The sequence below is a fragment of the Muscardinus avellanarius genome (assembly GCF_963383645.1).
Source record: "Muscardinus avellanarius genome assembly, chromosome: 15".
Lineage (NCBI taxonomy): Eukaryota > Metazoa > Chordata > Mammalia > Rodentia > Gliridae > Muscardinus > Muscardinus avellanarius.
The window spans coordinates 23,608,903-23,621,913 of record NC_137801.1 but is presented as its reverse complement, the minus strand read 5'-3'; the positions used below and the strand labels follow the sequence as shown (position 1 = coordinate 23,621,913).

At 44.3% G+C, this 13,011-nt stretch overlaps 1 protein-coding gene across 1 annotated transcript in view; it reads left to right on the top strand.

The window, feature by feature from the left end:
• The window catches only part of ALK (ALK receptor tyrosine kinase), a gene marked incomplete at both ends in the record, with an annotated part of 721,303 nt that overhangs the window by 697,635 nt on the left and 10,657 nt on the right, over window positions 1-13,011 (top strand). Inside the window, 3 exons of the mRNA XM_080711348.1 lie at window positions 2,470-2,567; window positions 9,357-9,449; window positions 12,168-12,269. Of these exons, the coding sequence (XP_080567474.1) occupies window positions 2,470-2,567; window positions 9,357-9,449; window positions 12,168-12,269 (293 nt within the window). The remainder of the gene's footprint in view (window positions 1-2,469; window positions 2,568-9,356; window positions 9,450-12,167; window positions 12,270-13,011) is intronic.

Genomic DNA, 13,011 nt, shown 5'->3' with positions numbered 1-13,011 from the left:
CATCTTTAATATGGATGTGGGTATCCTTCTTTTCCCCACCCATCTCATAGCCCATTGCTTGGAAGGAAAGACGCACTGTAGAACCCCCAAGATGAAGCATAGCCTAGAGAAGCAGGGGTCCCTCTGCCCCCTCCAGACCCAGGCCACTGCCGTGAGGAGTCCTGGGGAGACACCCCTCCAGCCAGAGCTTGGTCACACTACTGCCATCTGGTTCTCTGAGGGCACCTCAAAACTAAAGAGCCTGGTTGTTGTTCCACCCTTGGGGATGCAATGCAGTCGAATGTAAAAGGGCTCTGAGTTTCATAGGAAGAAGAGCCTAACAGGAGAGCTATAAGCACAGATGTCTTGTAGGAAGTTTTCCCACATGACTCGGCTCACCAGCCTCTGCCTCCCTGGGTCTTATGCAGTCCAACATAGCTGTAAGGTTATTATTAGTCAACTTCATGCTACTATAACAAAATGCCCAAGACAATTAACTAAGAGAAAAAAAGGTTGTTTGGACTTCTAGTGCTGGAGGGTCTAGTACAAGATTGGGTGGCCCCATTGCATTGGGCTTCTGGCAAGGGCTGAACATCATGGCAGTTCATGGTAAGCAAAACACTTAGGTCATGAGTCGGGAAACAGAAATCCTGGAGGCTGACATATTCCAATGACCTAAATACCTCCCAGTAGTCCCACACTGTCCCCAGTACAGCAATCCTGGGGACCAAGCCTTTGGGAAACACTCCCCCAGATTATAGCAGGGAATTTGATTTGTCTGCCCACTTTTGCCTTCTTGCTTAGATACTAGAAATACACCCCCCTAGGTTGTCCTAGTCCAGAGCTATAATCAGCCACCCAATAGTCACTGCATATTCAGAATATGCCCAGCTTAATGCCAGATGCTGGGAAGCACAACTCTGTCTCAGAGACCTCAGAGTCTACTTGAAAACATGTTAAAACAAATACAAGCTGGGTGTGGTGGTGCATGTTTGTGATCTCAGTGCTTAGGAGGCTGAGACAGGAGGATCACAGGTTGAGGGCAGCAGCCTCGGCAAATAACAAGACTCAACAACCTAGGGAGACTCTGTTTAAAAGCAAAAAGTTAAAATAGGGCTGGGGTTATAGCTCGGAGGTAGAATGTCTCTGGTTTCAATCCCTAGCGACAGGAAAGGGAGAAGAAGGAAGGAAGGAAGGAAGGGAGGAAGGGAGGAAGGAAGGAAGGAAGGAAGGAAGGAAGGGAGGGAGGGAGGGAGGGAGGGAGGGAGGGAGGGAGGAAGGAAGGAAGGAGAAAAAGACCACAAATACAGGACAACATCACAACAACAACAAAAAAAATGTGAAACTTCACGGTGGTGACAATATGCTGCTGCTGCAAACCTCAGGGATTTAGGAATTAAGAGAGACCAGAGCCAGGCGTGGTGGCGCATGCTTGCAATCCCAGCATTTGGGAGGCTGAGACAGAAGGATCACGGTTCTTGAACAGCCTCAGCTACTTAGTGAGGCCCTTCACAATGCAGTGAGACCCTGTTTCAAAATAAAGAATAAAAATAGGGCTGGGGGTGTAGCTTAGAGGTAGAATTCCCCTGGGTTCCATCCTCAGTACCCCCCTCCAAAAAAAAGAGGCCAGGATGGGCTATCACCTTTGGGAAAGACTTCTGGGCACTTAACAGGTTGTCAAAGAGACCAAGAGAGGATGTGTCCCCAGAGGCGAAGGGGATTTCCTTTTGCATTGTACAGAGTCAATTGGTTTTAATTGCTCAATATTTTACAAAGCTTTCTTTAGGTCTATATCTTCTTGAAAAAAAAATAGCTTTAAAAATAGTTTTTGCTGGGAGTGGTGGCGCACACTTGTAAACCCCACACTTGGGAGGCTGAGACAGGAGGATCGCGCAGGTTTGAAGCCAGCCTCAGCTACTGAGTGAGGCTCTCAGCAACTTAGTGAGACCCTGTTTCCAAATAAAATATAAAAAATAGGGCTGGGAGTATAGCCCAGAGGTAGAAAGCCTCTGGGTTCCACCCTCAGTACCACAAAAAATATATAGTTTAAGACATTTAAATAAGGGATTTTTGAAACAACATTATACCCCCCTTTGCCTTGGTTTCTTCACAGGCTTTTGTATAAATTTGGGGTGTTCACGTGTTTCTGAAGACTGAGATAATAGGTACATAATAAATTAAAGGGAAGGATATCTGCTGTGCTCCGAGTCCTATAGCTTGGACGTCTGCAGCCCCGGCTCTACTGGAGGGCTTTCAGGTGTTCAAAGCTGCATCCACCCAGGGAGATGGAGCCCTTGACCTGGGCAAGAGCCCTGACATCTGTATCTCTTTAAACCCTCCAGGTGATTTCTAAAGTAGAGCCAATGGGAGGCCCTGGTGGAACAGTGTGTCTGCTGTAGGCCTCCTCATAAGAGGAAGCCACTTTCTAATCTTCCCTCTCCCCCAAGAGCTCCATCAGAGGATTAGTGGATCGATTCTGTCTCCCCACAGAACCAGCTCTCCTCCCTGGCCATGCTGGACCTTCTGCACGTGGCTCGGGACATCGCCTGCGGCTGTCAGTATCTGGAGGAAAACCACTTCATCCACCGGTGAGTCCGAGACCTTGCTCTTCCAACCCCCTCTGTTAGCTTCCCTACCTTGTCTCAAGGGCCAGACTTCCCCCTCCAGAGCAGAAGAATGGAGCTGTTAGGGTGGTCCAGCTGTGTTTGTCTTTGAGAGAGCAACTGACTCCTCCCAAGGCTCCCTGCCCCATGTGTACACAGGTACCATCCAATCACACAGTCTCCCTACTGGGGCTGGGGGCATATAAGTTATCCTGGACCCCCTGCAGGGCCTCCTGCTTGTATCTTGAATGTTCAAGCCCTCTACCACCTTAAGGTTCTCCAGCCTAGAAAACTGAGCTCCCTAAGAGGAAGGGAAAGAAGTTCATATTTTTATGTATTTGACAATGGGTAACTCGAAGGCACAGACCCTGTTTTATTCATCTTTCTTTCCCTGGCATCTAGTAGGGGCACAATAAATTTTTGTTGGGTAAGTTCATTTTGTCTGAAATACTCTGAAAGGAACTATAATAATGATATTCTTTACTTTTGTGCCATTTCTCCTGCTATATATGACCCTTGTGTTTAAATGCTGTTTGGACTGGGGCATGATACCCACACTTAATGTTGCAAACATCATAGAGCTCATATTTCTTCCCTTATGGCTGTTGACGACAGCTCGGCCTGAAATCTGAAAAGCAATATAGACTGCTAGGCTCTCTGCAACGCTCTTTCTAATGATTTGCTTCTAATTTAGTAAATAACAGCCTGGTGAACTCACAAGTAACTTATTAGCCCATTTTCCCAAAGAATTTAAGGTGTGCTCATAGTAATTAGAATATGCAAGTGCAAAGTAGAAAATGGGATCTGCTGTATGAATTTAGATGTATAAAAATAGAGGCATATAAAACAAGCTATGTTTCTTCCCCAATAAAATGGAGAGACCAGAGGTCGGGAAGGACACTGGCCTGAGTTCCCCACATCACTCCTGCCTCACACTAGCTCAGCATCCTTTGACTGCCAATCCATCGTTTTGTCTGCACTTCTTCCTCCCGATTCTATTGTGGGTCATTCAGCTTCATGAAAGTAATAGAAGCCACAGAGGATCTGAGACCAGTCTTCTGTGCCCTCATCCAAAGCCACAGAGTCCACTTCAAAGAAGGGCTCAGTCAAGTTCCTGCCCTTTCTACTGTACCCGGAACTTGCCGTAAGTCTCAGCTCTGGGCTTTCCTGTTGCCCCGTTAAGATGAAGCTGTGTTCTTTGGAGAAGTCATCATCCTTGGCCAGAGCCACCTTTCCATCTTTCATCTATGTCCTTTAAGTCCAGACTCATCTGAGAGCATCCTGTCGGTCGCCTTGATGACCTCAGCTGTCACTTCTCATTGAAGTCATTCTGCTTTTTCCTCCCTATTCACATTTGGCACCAGAGCATACAGAGTCTGTGGATGAGGGACCATAGCTATGAAATCTGCCTTAATGGAGCCACAATAACTTATGACAACATCCACTTCTCTGTTATGGATGATGAGATAATAGACAATGGATAACATTTTCTCAAGACTCCTATCAGTTCCAGATCTGTAAAACAGTTACTGGAGGTCAGAATTATGATGTATGTACTACAGATGTGTGTACCCAGAGTAACAGACTATTACTCTTTCTTTCTCTCTCCCTCTATCTCTCTTTCTTCCTTTCTTGTACTAAGAATTGATCACAGGGGCATTCTACCTTTGAGTTACACTCCTAGCCCTTTTTATTTTAAAACAGATTCTTGCTAGCCAGGCTTGGTGGCACATGCTTGTAATCCCAGCATTTGGGAGGCTGAGACCGGAGGATCACAGTTCGTGGACAGCCTCAGGTACTTAGGCCCTCTGCAACTCAGTGAGACCCTGTTTCAAAATAAAAAAATAAAAAATAGGGCAGGGGCTGTAGCTCAGAGGTCAAATGCCCCTGGGTTCCATGCCCAGACCCACAAAAAACAGGTTCTTGCTAAATTGCTGAGGGTATGCTATGTTGCTGAGGCTGTCCTTGAAACTGTGATCCTCTTGTCTCCACCTCCCAAGTATTGGGATCATAGTCATGTTCCACCACATCTGGCTCCTTTTATCATTTTTAAGAAATTGTCAAAGATCAAACCAAGACTATATCAGATTCCTTTTTTTTTTTTTTTTTTTTTTTTGCGGGTGTGAGGGTGGAACCCAGAGGCATCTGACCCCCAAGCTACACCCCCTGTCCTGTTTTTTATTCTTTATTTTGAAACAGGGTCTCACTAGGTTGCAGAGGGCTTCACTAAGTAGTAGCCGAGGCTGTCCACAAACCTCGATCCTCTGGTCTTAGCCTCCCGAATACTGGGATTACAAGCACGCGCCACCACGTCCGGCTAGATTCCTTGTTTTATTTTTTATTTTTTTTATTTTTTTATTTATTTTTTTTTTTAATTTTATTTTATTGGTGCACTGTATTCATACATCATAGTGGGATACAAACTTTTGTAGACACACATGCACACATCTCCCAGTCAGCCCCCACCCGATCCCCACCCCATTCTCTCCCCATCCCTCCCTCCCATGCTTGGCTTAGTGGTTGACATCTAGTATTATAGCAATTTATCCAAAATTAAAAATGATAATCTCACATAACAGTTTCATTTGTCTGATACCAAGCTTTTGATGACTTAAAGATAACATTTCAATATTTCTTTTTGCTTTCTTTCTTACCAGAGAATATTTTTTTCTTTTTTTTAGGTGAAACTATCATATATTTATTTTTCAGAAAAAAATCTATCCTAATATGGAATATGGACTCTAGATACCCAAAACAATCTCGAAGCAAAAACAAAGCTAGAAGATGTATATTTTCTGATTTCAAACCATATAAAGCTACAATAATTGAAACAGTGTAGTACTGTTCTAAAGGCAGATATATAGACCATTGGAGTTAAATACAAGCCTAGAGCTAACTTCTTCCCTATATTGTCAAGTTATTTTTGACAAGGTTTCCACGAAGATTTGGTGGTGGAAATAATAATCTTTTAACTAAATATTGTTGAAAAATAATAATTACATGGAAAAAAATAAAATTGGACCCTTACCTAATCCCACATACAAGTATTAACTCAAACTAGATAAAAGACCTAAATATAAATCTTAAGACTATAAACTTTTAGGAGAAAATCTGTGTCATAAAACCTCACAACATTGAAATTGGCAGTGATTCCTTGGATATGATTTCAATGGCACAGGCAACAGAAGAATATACAAACTCCCTAAAAAATAAAAGAAAATATTGTATATCCAAAGACAATGTAAACAGAGTTAAAAGTTACTAATAGAATTGGATAAAATATTTCCAAATGCTATATCTGAAGGTATATTAATATTCTAACTAGAAATCCTAAAAATTAACAACAATAAAGGCAAACAATACAATTTAGAGATAGGTAAAAGACTAACATAAATAATGAATCTCCACAGATAACCAATCTTAGTTGTCTGTTGGATGGAAACTCTTGTTTCTCTGGTTCTGGTGAGTGTTACCTATTTCTTCTTTGTAGTTAATCTCTTTGAGTATTTTCTCTAGCGCTGGTTTTGAAGACATAAATTCCTTCAGTTTCTGTTTGTCATGGAAGCTTCTTATTTCTCCATCTAATTTGATAGAAAGTTTTGCTGGATAGGAAATTTTTGGCTGGAAGTTGTTTTCTTTCAGAGTTTGGAATATGTTACTCCAAGCCCTTCTGGCTCTCATGACTTGGTTTGGGAAGTCTGGAGTGATTCTAATTGGTTTGCCTCTGAATGTCACTTGGCCCTTTGTTTTTGTTGCCTTTAAGATTCTCTGCTTGGCTTCCACATTGGTCATTTTGACAATTATATGGCGTGGGGATCCTCTTCTCGGATCCTGTCTAAAGGGAGTTCTATAAGTTTCCTGGATCTGTGTATCAACCTCTTGCTCTATATTTGGAAAATTTTCTGCTATTACTTCCTTGAAGAGATTGTTGATCCCTTTGGTATCACTTTCTTTTCCCTCCTCTATTCCAATTATTCTTAGGTTAGCTCTCTTAAGATGGGCCCATATTTCTTCAATGTCAGATTCCTGCTGTTGGATATCTTTTTCTAGATTAGAAACTATGCATTCATTTTTGGATTGCTCATCTTCTAAGAGCGAGATTCTGTTCTCCATGTGGTCTAATCGGTTGTTTGTGCTTTGAATTGAGGCCTTTACTTCATTAATTGCATCCTTTATCTCTTTTTGGCTCTCTCTGAGTTCTTTTCGAAGCACCTCTATTATTTCTACAGTTATTTTCCTGATTTGATCTTCTAGAAATCTCTGATTTTCTGTTTTATCAGGTTCTGATGTTGTGGGGTTGTGCACATTCATTACTTCAGTGTTATTCCTCTTTCCCATGATTTCGGAGTTTTGTGCCTTCTCTGGGTTCTTCCCTTGGGTCACTATGGCTTCACTTAAGGTGCTCTGGATCTCGAGTCTGTATTATCTCAGACCCTACTACTCCTTTACTGGGTTGTATCACAGAGTCTCCGACCCAGGGAGTCGATAGAGGCTGCTTTAAACTATGGGGGGTGCCAGGTTGCACGCTCTCCTATGGTGTGATATCTCTGCCACCACCACTCCCTCACTGGGTCAAGTCCCAGGAGGCACAATATTGGGATTTCTCCTCTGTGGCCCGCAATTTGACTCACTGTTCTTGAGTACGTAGATGTAGCTGTACTGGACTCAGTGAATTCACTGCTGCTGCCGCAGCAGGTGGCAATATGGCGCCTCTGCCACGCCCTCGGCCATGAGGCTGGCGTATTTTTTCTTCTCTGGTTTTGATTTCCACTCTGAATCCCTGCAGCGTGTGCTGAGCTCAGCCACTGGGAGCTTTAAATGCTGTCTGCGCCGAAGGATCCCGCCTGGCTGTTCCGCATCGGCTCACCTCGGCTTGCTGTAGCCGTCCGCTGAGTTCGCCGCTGCCGCCGGCAGTATGGCGCTGCTGCCGCGTCCTCGGGCGCGTGTGTCTCCTCTGTGGCCCTGAGCTCTGTTCTCAGTCCGCTTTCTCTCTGGAGCCTGGTGGTTTTTTTTGTTTTTCTGGTGATGGTGTTTTCTGGCTATGAAAGGCGCTCTTTTTGTGGTAATGGAGATTGGTTGTTAGCGGGACTCTTAAGCCCCGCTTTTCTCGGTCGCCATCTTCCCGGAAGTCTCCAGATTCCTTGTTTTAAATGAAAGAAAAATTTTAGTAGAAGTTCTCCATCTCCATCAAAATGTTTTCTTCTGGGTTCTTTGGTAAGTTGTAGTAGGAAAGCATCTTTTACATGTAGGAATAGCTAAGCGATCCATGGCACACTCCCATAGCAGAATTGCCTGTACTTCTCCCCCTGCCCCTCAGCCCTGTACCTGCCCTTAAGCTCCATCACATCCTTACAAATATATCTTCTAAATTCAGCGAAAATCCCCCACTAGAACCACATAATCCTCTTTTTTTTCTTCTGTTTCCTTTGGCCATGATGAATGTATTACAGTTTTAAGAATTATGCGTCATTTTTCCAATCCTTGATATGTGCTATGATATTACATTTACTTTCTTGCCATTAAATTCAAGATCACTTTTTTTAAACTATTCCTTATGCATTAGCATAAAGACCTTTCTGGAGCCATAAATATCATCCCTGGCCTACTTCACTAGATTTCTCTTGAGAATTAATGAGTGGATATACAACTGTTTTTCTTCTTTTCGATGTCATACATCTTCTGCTTTTTATGGCTTTAATGGGGCATTTTATGAACCTCTGCCCCTCAAGTTTCAACTTAAACCTTAGGGAACAGGTCAATGGCATTAATAACATCCATCTCCTAGCCCTGCCATTGTTCTGGTATCCTGAGCCCTGATCCCCCATCTGAGTCCATTTTATTAAATATTATCTCAACAGCCAATTGTTGATTCTCCAAGTTCTTTCTCAACCAAGGCTCAGAACCTTCACAAAACCTTTTGAAAATACACAAACACCATCTGTGCCTCTTACGGTACTTCTTGTTTTTCCTATGTAGGGCTTTAAAATTATTAGAGACCCATTCCAGGCTTCTGGCTGCGGCTTGGGCTCCCACTGGAGTCCTAGTGTAAGGGGACAAGTCTTGGAAGGCTTCTGACCATGCCTTAGGGGCATGCTGCAGGAAAGGGGCCAGCTGGGGCCCGGCAACAAAGAGGCCAACCTCATAACCTGAAAGGAGCGATTCTCCAGCCATGTCATTTAGTAAGGCTTTAGGTAAAAGGTGACTATTAAAAAAAAATAGAAATATTTCCGTGTATTTTAACCTACTTGAATTTGAAATCATGGAAGTCATGTTATTCGAGAACACTTTTTCAAACAACTGGCAAAAACCAGCCCTTAGTCTGTACATAGCACTAGCCCAGGCCAAACAGCATTTCTCATGCCCCTGTATTATCTGCTTTTAGCTTAAAATTATAATAAAAAGAAGATGATTATAGCACCCCATATCTTGCAGGGATGTTGTGGGAATCAGACATGAAACACCTAGACCAATGCTTAGCACACAGTAAAAGGCCAATAAATTGCTATCATTATTATAGCTATTTTCATTATTATTGTCCCTTTAAGCATTTTCAATCATTTCCCCTAACCCTATTTCCATTTCTCTGGTAGTTTGGAGGCCTGAAATTGGCATAGCTCTTCCTCTCACACTGAAGCGTAATATATATATATGACAGAGAAGGGAACCAAACTCCAGATTGGAGGTGCAAATCCTAGTGATGGATTTTATACATTTATCTTCCCAGGATAAAATTAGGAAATGCATTTTCTCATCCACTCCCGCCCCCTTTCCCAGGGACATTGCCGCCAGGAACTGCCTCTTGACCTGTCCCGGCACTGGGAGAATAGCAAAGATTGGGGACTTCGGGATGGCCCGAGACATCTACAGGTGAGTAGTAGAGACTGCCAGCCCCATCAGAGCCTGTCTCCACCACCCCATCCCTTCCGACAAGCAGCCCATGGCTGCTCGTACCTTACCTCATCTCCTGGTACCTTGTCAACTTTCCACATGAAATTTCCGTGAGTTCCTTTCATGATATGAGAAAGCTTAATTAGTGCCCTGCCTGGGCTCTGATTCTAGAATCCCACTGCCTGCAGTAATTGACACTGAGATCTTAATTGGGTTGCCTCTCTGCTTCCAACTCTCTAATCCTGTCATGTTATGAGACACAGAACAACTTGGACACTTGATATGGAAAAAGCTTCCTCTCCTCAATACTCAGGAATCTAAGTGGATGCCTATCACCCATCGCCCAGGCACCAGCCCCTCAGGGCTGACGGGTGCCAGCTGGCTCGTGGTCTGCCCAACCCACACTAGAGCCAGGGGAGTGGAGCTTAGAACCCACAGGTCCTCAGCTCAGCTTCGTTGCTTTTTCTTTGTCGTATTCTGAAGGTTACATAAAAATATTTTTAATTTAAAAAATAATCCTTCACTGCCCTCTTCTCTCCCTAACCTTATTTCTTTTATTGGCAACAGTGACTTGCTCCACCAGCTAAACAAGGCGCTTCTCTGCATGGTCGCTCGTTAACCCCTTCCCAAACCCACAGGGTAGAGCAGGGAGGTGGGACATGGAACTTTAACTCTTTGGAGAGTAAACAAGGTGACCTGAACAGTCCTGAGGGCCTCAGTCAGACCTGATGACAACCTCCAGGGAGGGAAGAGGGCTGCTGCTGTCCTCTGACCCCCGGGGAGCAGCACAGGGAGTTAGTACAGACCTCTCTGGAGCCGTGTGCCGCTGCCATCATGACGTGACTCTCCGATGCTGCGCCCTGCCTTCTACATCCACCATCTCAGTGCTGCTCCTTCCCCTCCTTTCTCAGAACACCCCAGATGGCCTCCAGTTTAAAATACAAACACTGCAGCCTGTTACTGCCTCTTCCTTTCTTATTGAGTCTGCTGTGCTGACAGCTTCCTATGTTAGTCAGCCTTCTGTGACTGTGACAAAAACCAGTGATAAATCAACTCATGTGGAAGAAAAGGTTTATTTTGGCTCATGGTTTCGGAGATTTCAGTCCACGGTTACTTGGCCCTGTGGCTTTGGGCCTGTAATACAGGAGTGCATGGTGTGGTGGAAGAGGCCTGTTACCTCCTGGCAACTAAAAAGCTATGATAGAGAAAGAGGAAGGGGTAGGGGTCCTGATAGCCTCTTCGAGAGCACGCTCCCAATGACCTAACTTTCTCCCATTCAACCCCACCTCTGGAGGTCCCACCACCTCCCAACAGTGCTATAGACTGGTGACAAGAACTTTATGGGCTACCATAAGAGCTCCTCATCTCAGGCTGCAATCACCCTATATCCCACACTTCCCCACCTGCCCGCCAGTTTCACAGGTCAGGAATGCATTCTTCCAGGCGTGGTGGTGCACTCTTGTAATCCCAGTACAAGTGTGGGAGACTGAGACAGGAAGATTGAAGGTTCGTGGCCAGCCTCAGCAACTTAGTGAAGCACTCAGCAACTTAGTGAGACCCTATTAAAAAATTAAATAAATAAATAAATAAATAAATAAATAAAAATAGGGCTGAGAGTGTAGCTTGGAGGTAGGCAGCCCCTGAGTTCAATCCCCAGTACCTACACACACACACACACACACACACACACACACACACAAAAGAATTGTCTTCCAAGAGAGCTCCTTGGCCTCCCAGCTCCACTGATGCCTTTCTCTGAGGCTATCCTGACATGTTACCTTGTCTCATATATAGCAAATAAATCCTTCATTTGTGCCACTAAAGATAGTACTGATCTACATTATCATTTGTGTTATTATGTTTCTTCCATTAAACTATTTCTTCCACTAAACTGTGTCCTTGGAAGAGAGAAAGACTATGTTTTATGTCATCAACATATGGCAGTTACCTGATACATACTAAATACTTAGTGCATAGTTATTAAAGCAACTAATTAATATAGGCAGCTGGTGGGAAGCTGCCTCCCATAATATACCCCGACAGCAGAACACCAGACCAGGTGTGCAATTGGCTTAAAAGGTAGGCGAGTCAATTTATTAGTTTTTTATCAGTGAGTTGCATTAATGGCATTACTGATGGAAACTATAAATTAATTTGTCTACCTTTTGAGCTAGCTCCATGCCTCGTCTTGCGTTCTCCTGTCTGGACCGGTTTCGGGACCCCACGCCCCTCCCCAGCTGTCTAGATAATTTGTTGAGTGCCGTATTGAGCTAAATGCCGCTGTATACGTGCCGTGGAGGAGCCGAGTGAGTAAGACAGCAGCTCCCGTTCTGCATCTTGTGTTACTGCAGGTCATCGGCAACACACTGCACTTATGAGACTGGAACAGTGTTATTCATTGTGAGTTATAATAAACAAAACCCAACAGGGAAATCTAAACATCTGCTAGCAGGGATCTTGGTCACTACATAGATCTTTTTCTTTTAGCCTCTAGTGGACCATTATATGTCACTAGAGTTCTTAACTAAATGATCTGTGTTCCCCTACTCTCCTCCTGACCACCAAGGACCCCTCGTTAATTTCAGCCCTTTTAATGGGTAGACTGGGTTATTGCCACTTTCTCCAATCTCCTGGCAGAGTTGCTTCTGCGTTGTGCCATCTCCAGATCCAAACTGGGTTTCCACTTCTTTCCCGCAGAGCCAGCTACTACAGAAAGGGAGGGTGTGCCATGCTGCCGGTCAAATGGATGCCCCCAGAGGCCTTCATGGAAGGGATATTTACTTCTAAAACAGACACGTGGTGAGTGTTTCTGCTACCCTCCTCCAGGTACCACTGGCCCTTGGGTGGTGCTCCCGGGCCAAAGATCCACCGGCTGCTCAGAGATAGCCCGTGCTAGTGGGGAAGAGCAGGTTTGATATTCCTACCACAGTGGTGCCCGAGTGTTGGCATATATCAGGGTTATCAGAAAGGCTTCTTAAAATGCAGGTTACTAGGCCCACTACATCCCAAGCATTTGTGATCAGAAGGCCTGGGGTCCATCTGAGAACTTACATTTCTAACAAGGCCCCAAGCACTTGAAGGCTTTGCTGGCTGGGCCACTGCACTTTGAGAGTCCTGTGTCAATTTTAAGTGGAAGATTAGGTCCAAGCTCCCACACAAAGCCTGGGAGCCAGTAAAGGGAGTCTTTTTAATTACACTAAACTCCCAAAGGACAAAAAAGACAACGAAGACAAAATTTTGGACACTGGAATGTTCATGAACAAGTGGACCCTACTAAGGAGATCATAAAGTTGATAACCAACCCAAAAGAAACAAGAATTCAGTTCAGAAGCAGGTTGTACACTCTACCTGAGAACCCCCAGAAAGACCCAAGAATTGAAAAGTAGGGGTAAATCCAACAGGAAAATTAGCTGAAGGTCTGTCCAAGGAGTGGCTAAGTCCTCTGTCCCTTTTATTCACCATCTGAAGCTCATTCACTGCCCCTCCTCTATGAAGACTAGAGTGCGCTCTCTCCTCTCTCTACTCTCTCTCTACTCTCTCT